This window comes from Lissotriton vulgaris, chromosome 5 (assembly GCF_964263255.1).
Source record: "Lissotriton vulgaris chromosome 5, aLisVul1.2, whole genome shotgun sequence".
Lineage (NCBI taxonomy): Eukaryota > Metazoa > Chordata > Amphibia > Caudata > Salamandridae > Lissotriton > Lissotriton vulgaris.
The window spans coordinates 1,581,870,234-1,581,896,521 of NC_141693.1; the positions used below are offsets into that span (position 1 = coordinate 1,581,870,234).

A 26,288-nucleotide genomic window follows, 5' to 3' on the forward strand; every position below is an offset into this window, starting at 1 on the left:
AGGGACCAGAGTGTGGCTTGGGCAGGCAACCATAGCTTCTTTTGTTTATGTAGGGCAGTGGTTCTTAACATTTTGACTTGTGTGGACCCCCCACTTAATTATTATTGGAATCCAATGACCTCAGCCAAAGCAATTTCGATGATTTGAACTGCAAAACAATACACATATATACAAAAACAAGCATTCATCAAACAAATATAACAATGATGAAATATTGCATTTAAGTCACAAACACATGAATCAAAAAGCACCATTTTAATTTTAACAGGAAGGTTGGACCTTTTCTAAATTCAATGATGGTCACCCATCATATTCTGTTTGATACACTTGCACTGCTCCCACAAACCAATCTGCAAATGCCAATTTATTTATTAGCCTACAATTTCAAATTCATTCATATTTACAGAATGTTTTACCATTTTCAATTTTGCTTCTTAATTTATAAAGAGTTTAATAATCTGTTAATATTATTTAATTTTCTAAGAAGTCACATGCCACCTGAGTAGGCGGATCACAGGTTAAGAACCGCTGATGTAGGATGTGTGGGAACAAAAGGATGGGCCTGTACATTCTTTAGCCTTACCAGAGGGGATTTGAATATTCCTAAGATTTGGGCAACAGTCGCGGAGAAAGAGTTGAGCAGAAGTGTCAAAGGGCCGTTGATTTTGAGATACTGATGTCTGCTAGGATGGTGCAGAATGTTTTTTGTTGTCATTTTTGACTGGGACCAAAAAAGACTAGCTTAAGTTGGGGAAGTTGTTAGGATTAACATGGAAGAGAATATAGTGCTATTGTTGGACTAAATGAATAATGAGGGCAAGAGGTTATTGATTCCAGGCTAGGATGTATCATCAGTTTGAGCAGCAGTCACCACTGGTGTGGGGGAATCTTGGGTAGATGACTTATGCGGAGGCTGTTACATAGATACATACATTCTTTGGAAGAGCAGCTCAACAATCAGAAGTACGAGTCTCCTGTGATTAGTAGGTAACTGAATACGTTAGCTAGGAGAGTATGACATTTTTCAAAGAAAATGTGGGCTGAACTAAGGAGTACAGTAACATGTCACGATTTTGTAGGTTTTATTGAGAGTTTTAAATGGAAAACTTCCTGGTTTTGTGAGAGGTGCTGGTAGGGACTGTCTCCTTGGAAAACCTGCTGCTGGTCTTGTGCATCATGGTTACTCAACCACCTTTTACGATTAAAACTCAGGAAGGGCTAGAGGCAGCAACAATTTGGAACATCTCTGAGGGTGTGTTGAAACAGTGGGATCAATACCAAGCCGAAAACACAAAATTAAGACAGGAAGGCACAGCGGACCAGGTCAGAGGGCTATTTTACCCAACAGACTGAGACTCAAAATGTTTTGCAGGTTTCTGAGGTCTCAAAGCATTTGAGACAGCACACTTGCATTGATGATACACGCCAATATTATTTATATCATACTACCTTTACTGTGTAATCATTGTAAAACTGTTTGGGACTGTACCACACCATCCAAAGGATTTAGGACCTCCTGTTTCCTGTGTCGGTCTTCTTTTGTTACGGTCTTTACTTTATATTTTGCCATTGAAATTAAAAACCTGAACACTTTTACACATACAACTCTTAGTGGAAAGTGGCTTTTCCTGAGTGAACATCTGAGGTTCAAAACATCATTATCCCATAGAATAAGATTTAGCTATTTGCCCACACTACTTAGAAAGTCAGGATACACATACCAATATATTGGTAACCAATGGCCACTACAGTAGTACACAGGGCCATGGGAAACTAATGATAACCAACTGTTCCTCTCTAGTAGCCACAGCCTTCCCCAGGACCAAGAGAAGAAGCCCAACTGCGGACCTACTCTGTTTAGGAGTTGTTTCTAAGTTACCATTTACACCCAGATGCCTTGACACTTTCTTACTAGCTGCTTTGGTCAGCAGTTCTTGGTTATGGATACTTTATTTATAACTGTGTTTTTCACTAAATCTAGTCTGCTTTACACAAGCCACATTCATTACTACAAGCTGCATAATCTTTGACTGGGGCGAGAGAATCAAGTGATCTAGCCTAAACGTCTATCCTTGTCTTGCCTTTGTTGCAGGGTCATTTGTGATATGATTTACAAAAATTATTTGGTATGTAGTATGGCTGAATTATCTTCCGTTTTACCCTGAGCTGCCAAATGCATGTAAGTATCTGCATTTTATTTACAACAGTTTAGAGAAATTGTCTGCCTCCCTTAGCAAGATTACGCAGGTAATTTCATTACATCTGCGGCTGGCGCCCTGTAAAATCAGCCTTCCATGTTAGATAGATAGTCTCCTTACCCAGTTACTTTTTTCTGAAAATGTGGATATTACTTACAATAGTACCTAATTTTTTATCTGTCTTGCACATGGAAACCACCTGCTCTCTTGCACAGTTGGTTTCTTGTGCTTGGTACCCGCTTATGCATGCAGCTGATCTGGAAGGAATGAAGAGGAGTAGTGATCAGATAGTGAGGGGTAAGTCAGTGAATATTTGCAGATCTATATGGAACATATGTGAGTTCAAATCTGTGAACAAGGCAGTTGTAAGTGCAGATCAACATTAGATCAGGCTTCAATAGGGGAGAGAGGATTAACGGAAAGTCCCCACTCCCCCCTGTTCTGCTGGTGTCACTGCTGCTGGAAAGAGACCCTGATCTTGAACTGGAATGCACAGTAGTGTGTACTCGATGAGGATCTAGAGTGGGAGCTGGTTTTGCATCTATGCACTGATGTGGCTCTAGTGAAGGAACTGAAAGATGTATCAGAGGTATTCAATGGGGAGACCGCTGGTGTGCTCTGTGCCTTTTTGAGGAAGATGGTGAGTGACAGTCACAGCCTTCTTTTTGGCACTGACTGGGGAGGTTACTGGTGAGGGTGGAGTGGCGGAACTAATGGAGCTTCTGTTTTCTTCTTGCTCTCTGCACCTGGTTAATCAGTGCAGGACACTGATTAGATGATGGCATTCTTTCAGCTAAAAATGCATTTGTTGTCACCTCATGTGTGATTAGAACTGGAGAGTCTCTCTATTGACACTTTGCAGGTCTGAGAGGTGGATTTTACGGAACAAGTCAGTTTGGGTTGGAGTTTTCTCTTGCTCACTATTGAATTTTTTAACCCATTTTAGGTATAACCTATTACGAGTTCTTAAGGGCTGGGCTAAGGGGGCAGATAGTATTCCGTGTCTGCGTGATGATGTATCTGTTCAAGATATTATGCACTTTGTTTTTATATGTCCTTTTTATTCACGCTTGTGTAAAGGGTTTTTAAAGCTGATATGTTAATCAGAATTTTAAGACAAGCCAGCCCACTCTATTATATTTTCAGATGTTGCTGGATGTTAGAACGTGTTACCAGGTTGCTTGGTTTTTAAATAGTGCGGTTAGAATAAGGAATACGATGATCATAGACTGATATTATGAATTATTATATTATTTATTTGCCTCATTGTTTGGTTATGTTGCTCTAGTTTTTTTTTATTATGGCTTATATTGTGATTTATGTACAATTAATTTGCATTTTAGCCATGATGTGTTTTTATTGTCTTTATGGTTTATTTTTTAAATCGAATAAAGAAATTATGACTATGATCTTGATAGGTACCTGCTTTTTCAAGTTTTTGAGGATGGAGGGCTGTGACATTCTGACTGTCTTTGTAGTGTTAGTGCAGTGAGAACATCACTGGATTTTAGCTTCTTGACCTGTATATTTTAGTTCGGGATAAAATAACAACCTAGGCTGACATTCTTCTGTTTTTCCACAGTAAAGGGATTGGGTCACATACCTTAAGCATGGGTGGCTGTGGGTACTGGATATTTGCCGATGCAGGCTGTTGACTGCTCATCAACCTCTCTACAGTGTGCTCCAGTATCAACTGGTGTTCGCTACCTGCTGATATCAATCCTGTTTTCTCCAAAATGAGAGGGTGTTGAGCAAACGTCTTCTCCAACACGGATGACTTTTGTACTTCAGGCTTTTCTTTCTGGGTTGAACGTGGGCCATCTGATTTCCTCATCTTAGGTGACTGCTGGACAGCTATTTTTTCCAACACCAGTGTGCGTTGAGCGTCAATCTTTTTCAGTAAGGTTGAGTGTTGAGCTTCGATCTTCTCCAGCAATTGCAAATGTTGGACCTTGGTTTTATTCAACATTGGCAAGCTTTGGGCTTCAGTCTTATCAACTCTGACAGAGTGCTGGGGAGCAGCCTTCTCCAATGTATGGGAGTGTTGACGCTGTGCCATCTTAACCACGGAGGAGCCCTGGGATTTAGGTATCTCTGACAAAAGTGAATCTTGAACTGTTCTCTTCTTCTGAAGTATGGTCAGTGGTTGATCTTCTACCTCCTTCAATGAAGGTGAATGCAGTTCTGTAGTCTTTTCCAACAAAGGCAACAACTGCTCCTCAGTTTTGTCTATCATGGGTGAAAGCAATGATTTTACCAACAGGGGTGATATTGGGGCCACCGTCTTTTTGATCAAACAACACTGCTCTTCATTCTTTTCCAACATTGGTGGAAACGTAACTCCAGTCTTCTCCACTGCAGTTAAGCTTTGAGAATTCGTTTTTTTCCACATCGGTGGGGCCACTAAGTTGGAAGATTCTTCAACAGTGTTCATTTCAGTAACAGAAGAATGCTGTGTATTAGTCTTTTCCAATGCAGGCAGACAGTGAAGCTCCACATCCTCTAAAATGTTCAGATGTTGGGCTTCTGGCTTCTCGGATATTAGCAAATGCAAGACCGATTTCTTCCGTAAAACAGGAGAGTCTTCAACATCTGTCTGTTTGGAGACAGGGGAACGGTTCGAAGCTGTGATCTGTAAGGACACATGAGATGGATAATTAATGGTAGGTTTGTGAGGGATTGAGGAACTGCGATGAGGGTCACATGGGAGGGATAACAAAACAATAATGGCATGAGAGACACCCAATATGGGAGGAGCCATGCACTTACCATACTGCTGCAGCTGCTGCTGAATGATGAGCTTGTTCGAAACTGTAACTTGGAGTGAGGCTGTGACATGGAATTGGTCATGAATCAAGGTTCTGACCTGGAGTTGGATTGTGATTTGGAACTTAAATTGGAGCAGGATAGTGATTTGGAATCTGATGTAGAGTGGGACTTTAGTATGGAACAAGACTTTATCTATGAATAGGTAGGGAATGGAGATGGCTCTTTGGAGTGAGAAAGGGGGAGTAAGACTAAGCCTTCTAGCAATATATAACATAGAGCGAGATCAAGACCTGGAAGAGGGGTTGGAGGAAAACCCAAAATTTGAACAAGACTTTTTACACAGCCTGGATTGAAAGAGTGATCAGGTGTTGGACATGCTTCTACCATGTGAGTGCAAATATGCTCCTAACCTGAAGATTCTGCTTCTGGAAGGGGATTGGAATTTAGAACCTAGCGATGATCGTGACTTTGCCACATAACATGACAAACTTTACCTGGAGGATCCACACCAGGAGGGGGGCTCAAAACTAGACATGCCCCTGGATTAAGAGGAAGTAGACGTGGAGGGCCAGGACCAGGGGGATGTGTCTAAAGACTGCAGGAGAATGAGGCGTGCTGGTGCATCCACAGCCTGGTAAGCTCCAGAAAGGGGAATAAGAGATTCTTGGCAGTGGCTGAGAGGACAGTGGGTTGCACCGGGTTACCCAGTGCTGGTTATCTCTTTGGCTTAAAATACTGCAACATATGTTAGGGTGTGAATATATTCTTTTGGCTGGAGTCTTTGATATGTCACAAGGTGTGACCTGGCCGTTGTGGGATTATTTTAGGTTCCAATCTGATTTTTAGTGGCATTATGTGAATCTATTATGGGTTGCATTTCATGCTTGTTCTGTTTGCAGAGGACTAGGCGTTCATCACTTCCATGGATGGGGACCTGAAGACTTTTAACTGCCATTGGACTTCGAGACTGTGAGGCAACGTTCAGGGTCAACACTTGCTTCTTGCTATCTTCATCTAGAGTCTGTGCTTCAGAGCAGGTACCAGCCTACGAAGACACTTTTCTGACCTGTCCACTATACTTGGGCTCATGTCCCCAACTTAAGTCAAAGAGAGTGCATGGGATTTTCCGTCAGCCTCTAATTTTATAACTGACTGCCGAGTACAAGGGCTTTTGCTACTCTGCATTCCCAATACAGAACAGCAATCAATCAATTATTATTATTATTATTATTATTAAGACAGTCTTGTATAGCGCGTGGTTACCCTGGAGCATCCCACCGCTTAACCAAACAGGGTAAAGTTTAAGTGGGTGAGAGGCACAGCGGTTTAACAAAAGAGAAAAGTTTTCAGTTGTTTACGAAAACGCAAAAGGCATGGCTCAGAGCGCAACCCTAGAGGGAGTGAGTTCCAGAGGGTTGCAACCTTTACTGAGAATGTCCTCCCTCCTGAACGGGCTTTTTTAACCCTAGGGATCATAAGTAGATGTTGTTGATCTGAGCGTAGTGTTCTACTTGCCTTGTAGGGGGTCACCAGCTTTTGTAGGGCGGGAGGGCCTTTACCTTGCAGGATTTTGTGTGCAAGCCAGAGAGATTTAAATTTCACCCTTTCTCGCACCGGTAACCAATGCAAAGCCCTCAGTGCGGGTTTGGCCAATCGTGACAATCAATCAAGAGTATTTGTAAAGCGCGCTACTCACCCGCTAGGGTCTCAAGGCGCTGGGGGGAGCGGGGGGCCGAGGGGCGGGCTGCTACTGCTCGAAAAGCCAGGTCTTGAGTTGCTTCCTGAAGGAGAGATGGTCCTGGGTGAGTCGTAGGTGGGTGGGGAGGGTGTTCCAGGTCTTGGCCGCCAGGTAGGTGAAGGATCTTCCTCCAGTGGTGGTTCTGCGGATCCGTGGGACGGTGGCGAGGGCGAGGCTGGCGGAGTGGAGCTGGCGGGTTGGCGTATAGAACGTGAGGCGGTTGTTGAGGTATTCAGGGCCCAAGTCGTGGAGAGACTTGTGTGCCTGGGTGAGAAGTCTGAACGTGATCTTTTTGCTGACGAGGAGCCAGTGCAGGTCCCTCAGGTGGGCGGAGATGTGGCTGTGTCGAGGGATGTCCAAGACGAGTCGTTCTGGATGCGCTGGAGTCTTTTCTGTAGTTTGGCGGTGGTCCCAGCGTAGAGGGCGTTCCCGAAGTCCAGACGGCTGGTGACGAGGGCCTGGGTGACCGTTTTCCTGGTTCCAGTGGGGATCCAGGGGAAGATCTTACGGAGCATGCGGAGAGTGTTGAAGCAGGAGGAGGTAACCGCGTTAACTTGCTTGGCCATCGTGAGGGAGGAGTCAAAGATGAAGCCCAGGTTGCGTGCGTGGTGCGTGGGCTTGGATGGGGGGCCCAGAGCAGGGGGCCACCAAGAGTCGTCCCAGGCGGAGATGGATGGGCCGAGGATGAGGACTTCCGTCTTGTCTGAGTTCAGTTTCAGGCGGCTGAGCTTCATCCAGTCTGCGATGTCTTTCATTCCGTCCTGGAAGCTGGCTCTGGCGGAGGTGGGGTCGTTGTTGAGGGAGAGGATCAGTTGGGTATCGTTGGCGTAGGAGATGATATTGATATTGAGGTTGTGCTTGCGTGCGATGGCTGCGAGGGGGCTCATGTAGACGTTGAAGAGGGTGGGGCTGAGCGAGGAGTCTTGAGGTACGCAGCAGATGATCTTGGTGGCTTCTGCGAGGAAGGGCGGGAGACAGACTCTTTGGGTTTTGTCGGAGAGGAAGGAGGTGATCCATTCCAGGGCCTTTCCTTGGATCACGGCGTGGCGGAGGCGGGTTGTCAGGGTGAGGTGGCAGACCGTGTCGAACGCAGCCGAAAGGTCGAGCAGGATGAGGGCGGCGGTTTCTCCATTGTCCAGCAGGGTCCGGATGTCGTCGGTGGCCGCGATGAGGGCGGTCTCGGTGCTGTGGTTCGCTCGGAATCTGGACTGCGATGGGTCGAGGGAGCCGTTCGTCTCCAGGAAGGCTGTCAGCTGTTTGTTGACGGTTTTCTCGATGACTTTTGCAGGGAAGGGGAGGGGCGAGATGGGGCGGAAGTTCTTGAGGTCTGAGGGGTCTGCAGTGGGTTTCTTCAGGAGGGTGCTGATCTCTGCATGCTTCCAGCTCTCCGGGAAGGTGGCGGATATGAAGGAGTTGATGATGTCCTGAAGTTTGGGTGCGATAATGGAGTTGGCTTTGTTGAAGATGTGGTGTGGGCAGTGGATGGTGTTCATCGTGTGGGTGGTATCTTCCGTGCTGACCTGAGTCCAAGCGCACATGGTGGTGGTGGGGGGTGTAGGTTTGGTGGTGGGGTACGTGTTCTGAGCGCTGAAGCTGTCGTGTATGTTGACGATCTTACCGTGAAAAAAGGTGGCCAGAGAATGCAGAGGTCTTGAGAAGGCGTGATGTAGTTGTTGCTGGCGTTGGGGTTGGAGAGCTCTTTCACGACGTTGAAGAGTTCCTTGTTGTTGTGGGTGTTGTTGTCCAGTCGTTCTCTGAAGGATGACCTTTTGGTGGTGCGGATCAGCTCGTGGTGTTTGCGGGTAGCGTTCTTGAGGGCTGTCATGTTGTCCGTTGACTGGTTGTGGCGCCAGGCTTGCTCGAGGTCACGGCTGGATTTCCTGGAGTCTTTGAGATCGTTGGTGAACCACGCAGCTTTCTTGCTGTTGAGGTTGCTGGGAGGGTTTTTCAGTGGAGCAAGGGTGTCGGCGCAGTCGGTGATCCACTGTGTGAGGTTGTGGGCTTCTTCGTTGGGGTCCGTGGTGTTGCTGGAAGGGTTTAGGCGCAAGGAGGTGGTGAGTTGGTCGGTGGTGATCTTGCTCCAGCATCTTCGGGGGGTTTGTTGAGGGCGGTGGTGGGTCGTTGTTTTCCTGAAGTTGAAGTGTACGCAGCTGTGGTCGGTCCAGTGGAGCTCGGTGGTGTGGCTGAAGGAGATGTGGTTGCTGGAGGAGAAGACAGGGTCGAGCGTGTGGCCGGCGTAATGGGTGGAGGTGTTGACCAGTTGCTTGAATCCGAGGATAGCGAGGTTGTCTAGTAAGGCGGTGGTGTTGTTGTCCTGGTCGTTCTCCAGGTGGAAATTGAGGATTCCTAGGAGGATGTAGTCGCGGGAGGCGAGGGCGAGTGGGCTGATGAAGTCTGCGATGGCCTCGCTGAAGTGTGAGCGTGGTCCCGGGGGTCTGTAGATGAGGGTTCCTCTGAGGGTGGTCTTGGGGTCCGTGTGCGTGTGAATCTGGAAGTGCAGGTGCTCTGCGGTGGCGAGGGTGTCTTCGGTGTTGGTGAGCACTTGAGGTCTGTTTTCCATTATAGGTACAGGTTGAGCCCTACCTCTAATAACAAAAGAAATATATGATTTTCAGTCTTCTCCAGCACAGGTGATGATTAGGTAGCAGTATTATCCACCATAAATAAGGGTAGCAACTAACTGATACCATGCATAAGCAATAGCTGGACCTCTGTTTGCCTCCAATACTTGTAGGAGCCAAACCTCCTTTTTGCTCAAAAGTGGTTAAGAATTGGGACAGTACCTTCTTCAACTCAAGCAGTATTTTGACCAACAATTTCAATGTGGGCAAGATCTGAGCATCAATCTTCCTCAACACTGGTGACTGGATATCTACGAGCACTGAACCCCCTTGCCTCTCTAGTAAGCACAAGGGTTTGGTAATGGTTTTCTCCAAGAAGTGGTGCCCCAGACTTCTACAACAAAGGAAAGATGCAAGTTTCTGCCTACAACAATAAATAATTAGCCTGGGTATTCCCTAAAAGGGAAAAGCTTGGATTTCTGTTTTCGTCAACAAAGGAGCCACCAATATTCCTTGCAGTCTGTTTTTCACTAGCTCTGCTATACGATGAGTAACAGCCTTCTTCAATTTAGATAAGGTTTGGGTGCTGTTCTGCACTAACCTCTGAGGTTGTTGTATCATGTTATTCTTCAGAACAGGCAAGGTCTTCTCCAGCACAAGCAGGAACTGAGTTTCCATCTTTTCCAAAATGAATGAGTCATGGTTGTCGGACACACATGGAGCCTTAGTCTTCATGAGCTAGGACAGTCTTTAAGGATTCAGTGCTCTTCAACAAGGAGCCCTTAGTGTCAGAATTTCTCACAACTAGCAAATGTTGGTCTCTGTGCTTTTCAGCATGGATGAATGATAACATTTTGGAAGAGACTGGATAATGCTCATCTCCAACATTAACAAGGGTTGAATTTTCATCTTCTTCAAAACAGATGATGGTTTCACCACTTTCTTCTAAAACTCTAAAGCGGTGGATTAAGGTTTTCTTCAATATCAACTAAAACATCAAAGCTAATCTTTAGCACATGCAAGCAATGGGTTTATTTATCATCCATTGATGGTGTGTGGCTTTTTTTGTGCTCTCATGTGGACAAGTATCTTATCCCAGTCATGTTGAATAGGACCAAGTGTTGAGTCTCTGAGCTCTGTAACACAGCTAATTGTTGGGCACTGGTTGTCTTCAATGCAGGTGCACCATGGACTTTAATCTTCTCTATTACTGGCTTGGGGCTAGCCTCAGATTCCTCCAAAACAGGGAGAGATTAGGCTTCAATCTTGTCAGGTGACAGATGGTACTCAGTTGCACCCAAGACAGGCAAAGTTTGTATCTCAGTATTCTCTGACATCACTTTGGCCTTGGACTTTTCCAAACAAGCTAAATATTGCATCTTGGTGTTCAACATGGGACAGTACCGGGGATCTGTCTTCTCCATTTTTAGCTCCTGGTGTTTCACTCACTTATTATTTTGGCTCTGGTCATTCCTAAATCGGTGAACGCTGGAAATCTATGTTCTTCTAAATAAATAAATAAATACATAAATATTTAAAAATATATATTTAGGTTTGCGCTCGGGCCTTTTCCCTTGGCCAAGTAGGACAAGCATTCTTCCTCAGTCTTTCTAAAAGTAAGTATAGTACTTTGTCTTCTCCAAGGGAGGTGCCAGATGGGCCACAGTCTTATCCATTGTGAAGGTACATTGAACCTTGTCCTCTCTATGGTGGGAAATCTTTGGGCTTCTGTCATATTCAAGACATGTGGACATTGTGTGTTAATGTTATCCATACAAGCTTGCTTTGAGTGGCAGTTTTTCCTAACACAGGCTTGGAATGGGCACACTCATTTTTTTAAACAATGGCACATGCTAGTTATCTTCATTCTCCATTATTGGAGAGAACTGAGTTGCCAGCATCTCAAACAGAGGCACAATCTGGGTATTGGTTTTCTCCAATACAGGCACGGGATAGGCATTAGTGGGGGTTTTTTAATACAAAAGAAGGGTGGACTACAGCCTTCTTCTATACATGCATTGAAAACAGTGTTTGCCAATACATTCAGAGGTTGGTCATTAGAACTGGATATCAAATGTCTCCAACTCAAGCAAGAGTGGTGCATAAGTCTTCATCAGAATATTGACTTCAGTGTTCTTAAACATAGATGAGATTTGTCATTTGGTATTTAGCCCTGGACTATGATGAGCCTTCGTCTTCAATATGCTTATGTTTTGCGCATTGATTCTTTCTTGCAAGAGTTTTGTAACTCATTTGTCCCAACAAAGAAAAGGGATGAATGCCAATCTTCTTCAACACAGGCAGGAGTGGACATCTATGTTCTCCAACACTGGTGATGGCAAGGATTGAATTGGAGTGCCCTTCAATGTGAGCGAAGGATTGGCCCTGCTGTTCAACATAGGCAAGCATGAGATATTGATCTCATCTGCTACTGTTGAAAGTTTCTTTTTAGTCTTTCTAAGCACTTCTATATCTAGGCTTTGAGCTATATTGGAAAAGACCAAAGGTTAGATCGCTAGTTTATTGATCTTCTCAATCTTTTCTACTATGGTGGAGTTCTTCATCAGTAAGCATGCCATGGTTATACCCATACTTTCTGAAATAAGCACTGAATGCTTCTTGATTTTATCTAAAACAGATGAATGCTGGACCTTATTGTGCTTTTGACTTTACTATTTCCTAAAAAAATAATTAAGCATTAAGATGACTATTCACAAACTGCACTTTGACGTACATTTATTAGTGCTACAGTACCACTAGACTTGTACTACATAACTATTTACAAACCTACATGCAGGGACCTATGCCTTATCTTTTCTAGGCAGAGTTCTCCACCACGTTGCGGAGGTCTCTATACATGAAGGCATAGGTTTTATTAGTAACTATGTGTGGAACCTAGGGGAGTGGCTAAAAAAGAAGAATATTTACTACTAAATGGGAAGTGGTTAAGAAGGAGTAAGGAGCGTTTTGGGGGAATCAGGGAGGGGGTTTCGGGAGGGACATACACATAGAAACACCCATCCACATAAGCCCATTTCCATTCAGACACTGCACTTCTAAAGGTACTGAAAATGGATGAGATATTGGCCTGATTTAGCTCTGGCAAGGCGGTGGCCTCTGCCTTTTCAAACACTGGCAAAGGTTGGGATTCCGTCTTTTCTAGCAAGTGCAAAGGTTGAATCTCTGTCTTATCCAACAAAAGCAAAGACTTGACCACTTTTATATCAAAACATGAGGGAATGCCAGGTCTTTGTCTACTCTAACAAGGATGAATATGCTCTAACATGGGCAAATATTGGTCCTTGAACTTCTAAGATCTTGGTGGGGGTTGATGCTTTTTCTTCCTAAACACTGTATGTTTTCTATAAAGCCTTACTGCAACTTAGTCTTCAAACAAGAGTAACGGTTGGAGTTGTGTTTTATCCAACAGTGATAATGCTTGGGTACTGGTTTTCTCATAATCATGGACGTTTTAAGCTATGTTCTTCTCTGAACAGGTAAAAGTGTAACTCTTGAGTTAAGATGGGTTGTGTTCTTTTTTTTTAATACAAAGGAAATTGGAGCATAAGGCTTCTCCAACATGGGAAAGGATTTCATATTTTCTTCTCCAAAGATGTTCATCGCTGGACCAGTTTTCTCAGAAATAAGTAAGTACTGCAAAGATTGGATCTGCAGTGACAAGCAAGAGGGAAAGAAAACAGAGGAATATTGGAAGGTGTGTATGATGAAGTGAATGTAAATCTGTATAGTGGGACTGGTGAGTGACAGTGACATAATGGCATGTGCGTGTGGGGACATAGGAAATGCTTGGCAGATCTACATAAGAGAGACAGGAATGTGATCTTACCATTTCGGTGCTCCTGGAACTGCTGCTGGATGCAGAGCTGGAGCGGGAGCTTGACTTTCTGCGAGACCTTATCCTGCAGTGTGTCCTTGACTTGGAGTAGGCCTCTGACCTGGAAGAGGAATCTGATGTAGAGTAGAGTTGTGATCCAGATTCAAAGGAGGCACTAGACTCTGATCGCCTGCATTTCCTTGATCTGTTGGATCCAGAGCTAGAACTGGTCTTGTATTTGTGGGATGACTTTGTTCTGGAGCTGGAGGCTCTTGAACTTGAGGATCTAGAGCTTGACCTGGAGGAAGTGTCTGAGGAGCTGGAGGAGGATGAGGAGGAGCTCCATCGGTGTTCATGGAGTCTCCTTGGGGGAGACGGGCTTTTCATGAGAAGTGGTATGGAAGGAGGCAGAAGATGCTGGTGTGTAGATTGTACAAATGAAAATTCTCTTTCCTCCTCACATTCTGTCTGTAGTTGGTCAGTGTAGTCTAAGACTATGGCTGAAGAATTTGTCGTACCAAGAGGATCGTGCATATCTGTTGCTGAAGACTCTGACAAATCTGTTGGTGTGAACTCAACTTTCTGGGTTGACTTGGCACCTTTACTGGCCAGATGCTCAATCTCACTACTGTTCTTTAGGTTTGAAAGGCATATTCCATATTGGTCATCAGAATGGACAAGCTGATTTTGACTTTCATTGTTCACTTGCATTTGATCAATTTTGTTTTTTGGGGACTCCAGTCTTATAGCTGCTCTTGCATGCTGGGAGCTTATATGTGCTTCGTGGCTGTACACCTCAAAATCATTTTTATTTTTGGGAGATTGAAATTCTGGGATAAATTTCACACTGGGTATGCGATCTTCCTTCTCTGCTTGAGTAAAGGTCTGGTCCTCCAATTTCTTAAATGTTTCAGAATGATGATCTATGACCGCATCTGATGTAGGCACATGTTGACTCAATGACAACATTGTTTTTGGCGTTTCTAACAAGAGTAAATGTTTTTTATCAGCTGGTGATCTTGTATCAAGCAAAGGTGAAAATGAGGAAAGCACCTCATTGTTGCCCACCAGTGGCAATGAATAGGCCTCAGTCTTCTTACAGATAGGTGCAGGGTGAGGTGCAGTATTTTCAGACATCGATATAGGTTGAGTTATTTCTTGCATTTTAATGTTTAAGTGATGGCTTGAATTCTTCTCCAACCCACATGACAGCGGAGCTCCCATTTTCTCAAACAGTGATGATTGTTGGACACCTATATTCTCAAATAATTGAGAGGGATGGGATGCCCTTGACTTAAACACAGGCACTGGCTGGGGCATCTCATTCTCTAACAAAACTGAATGATGGAGCTCAGTCCTGTCCAATATTGGCAAGCATGTTTGTTTGGTTTTCTGCAACATTGAATTCTCTGATAAATTTGACAACCTGGGTATGGGATTGGAGGCTTTATTCTCATGCACAGTTGAGACTGATGTGTTGGCAAGAGAGGATGCAATTTGGGCTGCCATCCTCTTCAGCATGGGTACAGACTTGGACACTGTCTTTTCTTCTGATGGCAAGGGTTGGCTTGCTGTCTTCTCCACTAAGGGTGTTTGTTTGGCTACTGTGTTCTCTAAAACAGTTGTATGTTGGCCTGCAATCTTTTCCATCAAGGATATGGATTGGGACGTTGTCTTCACAGCAGGCATGGTTTGTCTCACTCCTTCCAGCAAGGATGTGAGCTGGCCATCAGTCTTTTCCACTAGAGGCAAGGGAAAGTCCTCCATCTTCACTAAAGCGGATGTGATGTGGGCCTCCATTTCATCCTCCGCAGGCACCATATTAGACAACACAGGTGGCAGTTGAAACTGTAAGTTCTCCAACATGGGCATGGATTGGACCTCCTTTTTATTAGTTGTGGTGGTCTCCAACATGGGGTCGAGTTTGGCGGCAATCTTCTCCATCATACACAGGGGTTGGTCGCTCAACTTTTGTAAAGCATTTACTGAAAAGGCTGTCATATTCTCAAGCTTGTGCAATGGTTGGGTTGTAGTCTTTTCCAACAATGGAGAGGAATATGACCCTGTCTCATTTAATACAGGTGCATTTTGCAGAACTGTTTCCTCTAAAGAAATGAAAGGTTGTAGCCTGTCATGCTCCAACACAGGTGAGGGCTGAACCATCTGCTTCTCCATCACAGAATGGGTCTCTTTCTTCTCCAAAATTGCCATACATTTCAGCTTTTGATCTAAAACTGGTGATATAGAATTCATTAACAACAATGGCAGGTGGGTTACAGTCTTCTGCAAACTGTGCCAAGTTTGGCTCATAGCCATTTCCAAATCAGACAAGGTTGGTGCTGTTTTTTCCAAAACAGTAGAAGGTGCAGCTTCAGTTTTTGCCAACACTGCTGTTTTGCTTGAAATTGCCTCCAGCACAGGTTGGGGCTGGATTGCTGCATTTTCCGCAATGGACAAGGTTTTCACGTTTGCCCTCTCTGGGATAGGTAATGACAGGTCTGTGATCTCCAACTCCGACAAAGCCTTCTTTGAATCGCAAAATGGCTGGCCTGCTTTCTTTCCCACTTCAGACTGATCATCTGCTGGCTCCAAAACTGGTAGACAATGGAGAGAATAGGTTTTACCTTCTGTCTTTTCCAACAGATGCACATGTTTGTCAGCAGTAGGTTGGATTGCTGTGTTTTCCAACATGGGGGAGGGTGGAAAAGTAGTCTTCACCAAAGGCGAGGGTGAGGCAGTATTTTTCTCCAACTTGAACGGTGGTTTGACTGCTGCCCTCTCTGATACAGGTGAAGGCGAGAGAGCAATTTGCTTCAAAACAGGTGGGAGCTGATCTACCCTCTTCTCCAATATAACTGAGGACTGGATAGCACTTTTCTCCAGCACAGGTGATGGTTGCAAAGTAGTCTCCCCCATAACCAGTGAGGAGTGGACTTCTACCTTTTCCAAAATAGGCGCAAGTAATACAGCCTTCTCCAATACATGTGAGTGCTGCGTAACATTGTCCAGCAAAGATGATGTTAGTACCACTGTCTTGTCAAACATGGGTGAAAATTGGACTTCCTTTTGCTCCATAAGGGTTGATGGTTGTAAAGCAGTATTTTCCAAAATAGCTGATGGCTGGGCTCCCTTTTCCAATGCAGGCAGGAGATGGACAGCACTTTTCTCTAACACATGCAAGGGTGGTGAAGAAAACTGCTGTCCACCTAACAAAGGTAGATGCTGGCCAGCATTCTTTTCTAATACGGTTGGGGCTGCTGTCTTCTCCAACATTATTGTCTTTTCAAACATGGATGAAGTTTGGACCCCCTCATTCCGCAACACAAGTGAGGGCTGAATTATTTGCTCCAACCCAGATGAAGGCTGGTTAGAAATGCTCTCCAACGCAGATGATGGTAGATTAGTTCTCTTTCCCAACACAGGTGAAGGCTGGTTGACCATTTTTTCAACCACAGGGGGGAGATTAACCAATGCCTTCTCAAATACAAGTGGGGATTGAGGATTTTGAAACATTGATGAGGCTTGAACTGCTGTCTTTCCCAACACAAGTGGAGGCTGAATCCCTGAAAATTCAAATTCTTTTTTCTCCATCAGGGTTAAGGGTTGAACTGCCATCTTTTCAAACATATGTGAAGATTTGACCACCTGCTTCTCCAAAGCAGACGAGGGTTGGCCTTCCTCTTTCTCCATCAAGGGTTTTTGTTGGATCGGCTGTACTTCTACCTTCTCTATGGTCGAGGTTAGGGCCATGGATGATGGTTGAACAGTTGTTTTTTCCAACAAGGGAAATGATTGGACATCTATCTTTTCCAACACAGGCAAGGTTTGCAGTTCTGGCTTTTTCACAGTTGCTAAAGAGTGGATCTCCTGCTTCTGCAGCATGGGTGAAGCTTGGACAAGTGTCTTCTCCAACTGGAGTAGGGGATGGTCTGCAAACATTAGCAACACATGCGATGGGTCTAACACTTTATCTTCCGATATGGTTGAGGGTTTGGTTATTTTCTTTTCAAGCACATGTAAATGATGGACCACTTTATTATCCAATATAGGCTGGTCCTCTCTTCTATCCATTATGGGTGAATGCTGGGTAGCTGTTTTGTCTAACGTCAGTGAAGGTTGGACAGCTATTTTTTCAATGACTGATGAAGGTTCGACCCCTGCCTTCTGAAATACAAGTGGAAATTGGAAAGTCATCTTTTGCAAAGTAGGTGAAGCTTCAAATGCTGTTCTTTCTAACCCAATCAACGGTTGAATCCTTGAGCACTCAACTTTTTTCTCCAAGTCAGGTAAGGGTTGAACTGCAATTCCGTCTAACATATCTGAGGATTTCAACACCTGCTTGCCCAAAGCAGATGAGGGTTCGCCTGACTCTTTCTCCAACAAGGGAAGTTGTTGCAACATATGAGCTGCTTCTTTCTCCAACATGGGTAAGGACTGGACCATTGTTTTCAGCAACATGGATGATTTTTTAACTGCTATTTTTCCCAACATGGATGAAGGTTGGACTGCTATTTTTTCCAAATCGGGTAAGGGGTGGTCTGGCTCAAAAGGAGTTGGTTCCTCCACCTTATTCTCTAATTTGGTTGAGGGGTTGGTTGCGGTCTTTTCAAGCACAGATAATTGATTTACTGCTTTGTCCTCCAACATATGCTGGTCTTGTGTGCTATCCAGCAAGGTTGAAGGCTGTGAAGCTGTTTTCTCCGATAGGCTTATGTGTTCCACTATTGTCTTCTGTACCAGAGGTATGGAGTGGACCACTGTCTGCCCCATCATTGTTGACGGTTGTGCTTCTTTTTTAAAAACTGGTGACAGTTGGACCACTGTCTTCTCCAACAAGGGCTCGACAGCTGACATTTCGGAAGTGAGTGAGTGCTGGACAACTGTCTTCTCCAACATTGGTGAGGACTGAGCCTCCGCGTTGTCAAAAACAGGTAGTAGTTGGTCAGTCGCCTGTTCCAACAAGGGTAAAGACTGAAACATGTTTTTTTCACATATGTTTGAAGCATGGACTGCTGTGCTCTCCAACATAAAAGAAGGTTGGTTTGCCATTTTCTGTAACCTAAGTGAGGACTCTTCCACTGTGTTCTCCAAACTGGGTGAAGTTTGGACTGACATTTTCTCCAACATGGGAGAGGATTGAAGTGTTTTCATCTGTAATGCAAGAGACGGTTCTGCTGACTTCAAGAGAGCCGAGTGCTTATCTAAAATGTGTAAGGGTTGTACTACAAGCTTTTGCAACATAGATGAGGGTTGAGGCACATTTTTATTCAATACAGAAAAGGGCGGTGTTGTAATACTTTCCATAGGTGAGGTATTTGCACTTGTATCTTTTAACATTGGTGACATAAGGACTGCTACCTTGTCCAATAGTGATAATTGGTCAGCAGTCTGTCCCGAAATGGGTGAGGACTGCACTACTGTACTTTCTAACATTGTGGATGGCTGGACGTTTGTTATTTCCAACATAGATATGGACATTTCCAGGGAAGGTGATGGTTGGACCATTGTCTCTTGTAGCCCTGGTGAGGCATGAACAACTGTCTGATCTAACATGGGTGAGGACTTGCTCCTTATGTTCTCTAACACAAGTGGTAGCTGTATTTCATCTTTTTCCAACATGGGTGGAGGTTTGACTAAAAACCTCTCCAACAAAGGTGATGGTATGTCTGATGTTATTTCCAGTGTGGGTAAGCTCTGAACTGCTGCATTCTCCAACAAAAGTGGGGGCTGGACAAAGTCAGTTTCTAGCATATCTGATGACAAGGCAGTCATTTTCTTCAACAAGGGTACATTTTGGACTTCTGTCTTCCCTATAACAAGTTGTGACAGCACTGCCTTCTTTTGCAATATAGGTGAGGGTTGGACCACAGTCTTCTCCAGCATGCTGGAGGGAGTTACTTCAGTCTTCTCAAACATTAATGATGGATGACCCCTCTTTACAAAAATGGGTAACGGAGGTACAACTGCCTTCTCTGTCACAGGTGATGAAGCATCCACAGTATTATCTAGGACCATCAAAGTAGCACTCTCTTTTTTATCAAGCATAGGAGAGGTATAGACCTCACTACTTTCTATCATTTGTAAGGGACTTACCACAATCTTTTCTATTATAGGAAGAGGACGCACCTTCACTTCCTCCAATATCAATGATGAATGGGTTTTCTTCTTTTCTAACACAGGTGAAAATTCAACAATATTCTGCAGATTTGGCATGGAATGGACTCCAGTATTTTCCAGTCTCAGTGAGGGATGAACAGCTGCTTTCTCAAGCACAGATGAGGGCTGCACCATCAGGTCAATTTCTAGTGATGGATGGGCAGCTATATGTTTTGCAACAGGCATGGAGTACATCTCAGCATTCTCCAGTGTGGGAGAGTGCTGCACCTCAAGCTTCTCTGACAAAGGTGAAGTGTGGATTTTTCTCTTTCTCAGTTCATTAGGTGGATGAGTTTCCATCTTCTCCAGAGCAAATGAACAATGGCCCTTCATACTTTCAAGTCTTTGAGATAAATTGACCTCTGTCTTCTCAAATGCTGCCTCAGGATGGATCATTTGTGAAGGATTGCCCTCCACTTCTTCCAAAATGGTTGAGGGATTGATCTCTATCTTTTTCAGCAAAGACAACTGCTGGATTGTAGCTTGCTCCAGGACTGGTAAGGGTAGCTCTTCCAAACACTCCAGTGGTAATGGAGGATGAATCGTAGTACTCTCTGGCAGAGAAAGCTTGACCTCGGTCATTTGTTTCATAGGCACATGTGGGCCTATTGCCTCTTCTTCCAAAGGCAGCACTGGTGATTTGTCCCCCTCGACTATGACTATGCTCTCTTTTTCTTCCATTGTGGGGCAATTCAGATTCTTAGTCTCGAGATGTGGTATGGCATTTAGATGAATATCTTTTGACTGAACCATAAGCTGAACATACTCCTCTGTCTTCTGTACCAACAAGCATGTTTTGTCCTCAATCTCGGTTTGAGAAGGGGATAAGCAAAACCCCCTTTCCTGCCCAATAAAGGACAGACTTCCCATTTTGTCTAGTAGGTCAACAGGTTTGTCAGTGGTGGAATCCAATGCCTCCATTTTCCCTGGCACAGACAATGACATACCAGTGAACTCCAAGGGTAAGGAGACGCTTCTTGAATTAACTGAAGACTTTCTTGTAACTTCTGGTCCGTGTTTAAGAGGGTCCACTGTTTGTTCTCCCTCACTTGCATTTCCAGATGTTAGACCTGACAGGCTTACAGTGTCCGGGATACCTTCTATCTCTAGAGAGTGTTTGTTTTGCCAGTTGCCTTCCTCTTCTCCGGGTGAAGGTGATCTTCCCATGAGTGATTTCCCACTCATCTCTTCCAATAATGTATGCTGGCACAGTGACTTTGCGTCTTCTTTCTGCAGACGAAGTGAATAACGCCTCTTACTTGGTGACCTTGTTTTTGCTGATGTTGTAGATGTACTCTTTGACTGAATTGGTGTTGATAATTGTTGCTTCTCTGGAGTCCCAGGTGTGGGGACATATTCGCTTACTGCCTCCTTCAGTGTGGAGCCCAACTGATTTTCTGCCTTCTCAGGTATAGGGACGGAGTGCCTTTTAGTGTCCAAATCTTCTCCCACTTTCTCTAGGCAAGATGTGAATTGTCTTCCTGTGGAAAGGTTTTTTCCTGAATCCTTGCCCCTGCCCTGTTCCTGTTCTTGTCCGAACAATTCCAGGTTATTAACCTTTTCTGCGACAATTTCATCTTGTACCTCTGCTTTCCAATCCTGCAATACCTGTAAACCTGGCTCATGCAACAGGAAAGTTGATTGGCCCTTTGAGTCCTCAGGGATAGGAGTGGGATGCCTGCCTTTTAGTGACTTCCTTCCAGCCTTTTCATGGTCTGATGAAGGTTGCTTCCATTCTTCCTTCTTCAATATTGAGACCTGTTGCCCATCACCCTTCTCTGACAAGGGGGAGCATGATCTTTGGGAAGACCTTCTTCTTGACGGAGTTGCGACTATATGCTTATCCTCCAAGCATTCTTGCTTGCCCAACTGCTGTTTTCTTGTCTCTTCAGATGATAGTGAGCGATATCTACTTTTTGACTTTCCTTCAACCTTCTTCTTGACGTTCTTGACTCTGGGAGAGCTATTCCTCTTTTTAGGAGTTAGAGGATGTAGCTCAAAGTTCCCCATTGAGGTTGAGCATTGTCCTTCAACTGTTTCTTGTGTTAGAAGGTGCTTCCTCTGTGTTTTTGTTATTAAAGACACTTCTCCTTCCTTTAACGTTGAGGAGGATGACATTGGTGACTGAGCGCCATCCTGCTCTGATACCGATGTGTGTGCATCGTCTCCATTTTTCAGAGGTGGGGAACATTGGACTACTGTAACTACAGACCTGTGTATCGATCTTGACTTATCTGGTGTTGCAGAACACAGTCTTCTTGACCTCTTGCTTGTGTGTTTGTACGGTTCCCCTACAGTTTTACGTTCATGTGAACACCTTCTGCTGGTCTTTACACACAATGGTCTTTCAGGTGAAGGCGTTGCCTCTGATTTAGGGGTCTGTTGGCCTTCCGTGTTCTCCAGTAATAACGAACTTTGGCTCTGTGTCATCTCTGAAGAGGGCTCTGTCGCAATTGACAATTTTAATCCTATTCTTCCTGGTGCAAGCATTTGACAACTGCTTGGTAGTCCCTGAACTGAGATGTTGGGGTGTTCTGCCTTTACCACTACTGATGTACATTTGCTTAGAGTCTTTTCTATGCCTGGCAACGATTTTGTCACTCTTGATAAATGTGGTGCTAATTTCTTGGCTGCCGATTGCTGCCCTCTTTCTGCTTCTTCCAGCACAACCAAACTTTGAACTTCTTCCTTCTTAGGTGTTAACTTTCTGTGAACCTGTTTCCCCTCAGGTGAGTGGGGAGCATTATTCACCCCTGAGAATAATATTCTGACGTTTTCTTCAGTAGTTGTATCTTCCCTATCAGTCTCCTCTAAATTTGACTTATTTTGGGTTGCTACTGTAATGAGAGAAGTCGCTTTTCTCACTCTCGATAACCTTACAGTCACTGTGTCTACTCTGGGTGTTTGTTGAGATTCTAGTGTCTCCCCAGATGACGTGTTATGGGATTCAATTTCTGAGAGAGATGCAGATCGCCTCACTCTTGAAAAGACCACCCCTACTTTTTCAGGTGAAAGTGTATGCTGCCTCTTGGTGCAATCTTTAGACAAAGGGTTTTGGTACTCCGCCTTCTGTAGCTTTGGTACACACCTGACTTCAGTCTTGAAAGATGATAGTAATGATTGGCTTAATCGTGTTAAGGTTGAGCCTGCTTTCTTCATTGCTGGGTTGTGAAAGCTATCTTCGCTTCCCTCAATGGATGTGTTGTGTTGCCTTATGGTCTCAACCGAGGGAAGATGCTCTCCCTCTTTCTCTGGGGAGTTTGAAGTCCGCCTTCCTTTAGACAACTTTATTGTTAATTTCTCTGTAAAGAGACCATCAGTTTGTAGTGATATGGGTTTCTGTTGACCAATGCTACATGTAGTTGCAGGAGTCTCTTCTTTGAGACGTGTAAATTTCACTCCTATTCTCTCCGTTTTGGTTGCGCCTTGAACATTTATCTTTTCAAGTTTGGATGTCTGGACTTCAAACTTGTCAGGGGCAGGTGAGTTCTCTCTCAGTCTCGTGAATTTGACCCCCACTTTGTCTGTCGGTGGTGTGCTCTGTCTCTCAGTATACTGAGTCACATTCTGTGGCAGTCTTGAAAACAAGAAACCAATCTTCTCTTTTGCTGGTCTGTGCAGGTCCCCTGCTTCATTCATTGGGTACTTTGTCTCAAGCAATTGTACGTGTTGGCTTTCCGCCTTGTCATTTGTTGGGGAGTGATAAACTCCAGCTTTCACAGGTGCAAGAGTGTGCTGCCCTACCTGCAATACCTTCAGTCCTACACAATCAGCTGTCATTGTAGATTTGTCTCCAATTCTCATAGTCGTGAGAATTGGTTGGCTTGAACCATTCCCCAAAGTGATGGCATGCTGGATCCAGGTTGATTCCCGCCTGGGAGTGCGCTGCCTTCTTTTCAGTGACTTGCCCCCTCTCTGGGATGATGCAGAGAGGTGTCCTTGACTTTTTTCAAATGCAGGCAAATGGTTGCTGCCAAGTCCTTCCAATGACAGCAAAGGGGGGACTCTCTCCTCCACTTTAGGGATCTCCTCCACCTCGAGGTTAGAGCCTTTCGAGCTGCCCTGAGAAAGATCTGGTGGTGACTGTGACCTCTGATGCCTCAGAGATCCCTGCCTTCCCTTCAATAATTCCTTAAAGGCCTTTTTGCTCTTCGGTTTGTGTGCTTTCTTGATCACCTTCTTACATGTCTCCACCACAGACATCAGTGTTAACCTTTTCTCTTCATCATCAGCTGACTTGTCACAGTCAAAGGGAAGTTCCATGGGTGACATGCATACTCGAGAGGCATCTCCACAGCCTTCATCCGCAGCTACCGGAACCACTGACAAGGATTTCGCCATTTGGGTCTATCATAGGAAATCAACAATGTTAATGAGGTTAATAAATTCCTTCAGAACCAAAAAAGTTTTCATTTTTGCAGGCACCACAAAACTCTACCCTGTTCCTTCATCTGCAATGTCCCCTCTTGCACCACTAACGGTGACTCAATGTCCAGTACCACAACAAATGATGTCTCTTCTGACAGTAATTCACAACACAACACTCTTCACGCACAATGGTAAAACACTTTGCCTCCAATTCCATAACCAAACATGTGCCCTCCTACACCACTGCAATATACTGTCTCTTGTAGCACTGCATTATTCTCTTTCTACCCCCAATACAATCCCCTCCCCATTACCTGCATTGCCACCAAATACATACACTTCCCCACAAGAAACACCCTTCATATGAAATGTCTTTTTTTCTAATTTTAATTCTTTAACTTAGTCCAAAGATTCCATTTCCTATCCTATGGCACAGTCGACAGATATCACCGCAAAACATAGCACAGCCCTTCTGTTGCGTCTTCTTTCCCATAGGCACAGTTAACGGGTTACCACCCCTACTGTACAACACTGGCTATTGTGACTACACAACATTTTGATATTCACCCTCGTTTATCACAAATAAGGAATGTCTCACTGGCAGACATCAGTGTAGGTGCACTAAAACTTTCAGACAAAAAGAGTTTCAAATATGACCCGACCAGGAAAGCCTGAAGCCATAATACCCAGTCAGCTTTTGGTAATTCAGTTTATTTTATCTTCATATTTAGAAAGAAAAGGTTGCTACTGTAATGACTTTTGTACTAAGCTTTTCAACCCCTGGATCATATGTAAAGGATGTCTAAAGCTTTGGATACTAAAAAAGAGCAGGTTCAAAGTAGTTCTAGAGGTAGCAAGCCTTAGTTCAGAATATTCAGAGTAAGGAATTTGATACACACGTAGACTCATGCCTAACACATAACACTTCTTGACCTCAGTCCACATTTCTCCTACGAATGGACAAGTATTATTTCTAGAACATACGAGAACATGGAAAGAAGGCCAAATGACTGAAGTAGATGAAGGATGAGTAACCACAGCGAAATAGCTTTTCTTGTTTTTACCTCTATAAGGCCCTCCGATCTTACATATGACAAGGTTTACAAGTATATGTAACATATAAGAAATATAAGCACTACATCTCTGAAAACAAATTAAATGAAAATCTTAGTACACCCTTTCTGAACTGTTCACTAATATTATTTTGAGCATCCACTTTATAATGTTTGCAGAACACATGAAGGTAGGCTATGTGGCTTCCTTAGAACTAGCATAATGACAGGTGTCATAGTGTTAAGAAAATTCATCTGATGGATGAGGGAAGGAAATGGAAAGGCACTGGAGCTCTGAAGCAGTGTATAAAAAGAGACACACGATTATAACGCACCCTAGGATATGCAAACATAGTTTTCATCTTCTCAAGTACCAGTGGTGCGTTCCAGAATCCTGGTCTTAGGAAGCACTGAGACCAGAACTTTCGGAAAGCAAATACATCTCTTTAAACAAATTAAACATATAGGAAAGCAAATATTTAGTAGACACGCTATATAATTCCTAATTCCTTTTATCAGATTACGTTTTCGAGTTTTGAGGTGACCAAAAGTGAGTTATAAATCACAAATTCATTCATTTTGATACAATTGTCATACCATCTCCAGATTTTGTCAAATGTATTTAAAATACCTGCATGCGTGGCATAAATTCTTCCCAAACCATAAACTTTTCTAATTTTCTTGACACTTTAGCCTTCAAATCAGTAGTTATCACTCATCTTGCTATTGCTGGCACTGCTAAGAACCACAGACGATCTGCCCCTTTTGATGTAACACTCGGGGGCCTAGAGCATGCCTACAATATAGAAAAATTGCATCTAGTGTAACTTGAATTTTGAGACAATAAAATTATGAACGACACAACATTTTACCAAAACACTTTTTTTTATAAATCTTTTTATTTACATTGCTCCTAGTACCATAAATTACAGGACAGTATTCATATAGCATGTGGTAGAATTGTGATTCACAATACAATAGCAGGCGTTTAGGGGGAAAAAGCGGGTCATCCAAATGTTGAAATCATGACCCTGACTCTCCCTCCAGCACCCTGTATTTCTGCCAAGGCCCCCAGATTTTCTTCCATTTCTTTGTACAACCTCTACTCTTATAGTTTCCTCGGCTCTCTGGCACCAACCTAGGTCGCGCATTTATTGGTCCCACTACGGAGGTGCCATGGACCCACAACCATTAGCTATGTTCCTTTTTGCCACCCCGGCTGCCAATGCCAGACAGATCTCATTATATCTAGACCAATCAGTGTCATCCTTGATCATCAGAAGAAACCACCTGGGCTCCAGCGGGACCGGAAAACCCACGACCGATGACATCATGTCCGCGACCTTAGTCCAGAAGGTCACTATTTTAGGGCATTCCCATAGTATGTGCTAAAAAGGGCCTTCCCCCCCCACCCGACATCCCAGTGCAGAGAGGGCCAACTGACTTCTTCCCCAGGCATACAGGTGGGTACCGGGGTAGTCTACGCGGTGTAAAATTTTAAGCTTCACTAACCTGAACCTAGAGCAAATTGCTATTTCAAGCGGGCTCTGCAGGGCGTCCTGCAGTCGTCATCTTCCAGGGCACTTATGTCTCTCACCCACCTTGCTCACA

At 44.2% G+C, this 26,288-nt stretch overlaps 1 protein-coding gene across 3 annotated transcripts in view; it reads right to left on the reverse strand.

Annotated features, from left to right (window-relative positions):
- ACIN1 (apoptotic chromatin condensation inducer 1) overlaps positions 1 to 26,288 on the reverse strand; it is a 947,610-nt gene that overhangs the window by 360,240 nt on the left and 561,082 nt on the right. For all 3 annotated transcript variants that reach the window (XM_086923671.1, XM_086923670.1, XM_086923672.1), the window contains exons 6-7: positions 13,114 to 23,604; positions 3,802 to 4,830 (exon numbers count right to left, since the gene is read on the reverse strand). In XM_086923671.1, the coding sequence (XP_086779797.1) occupies positions 3,802 to 4,830; positions 13,114 to 23,604 (11,520 nt within the window). The remainder of the gene's footprint in view (positions 1 to 3,801; positions 4,831 to 13,113; positions 23,605 to 26,288) is intronic.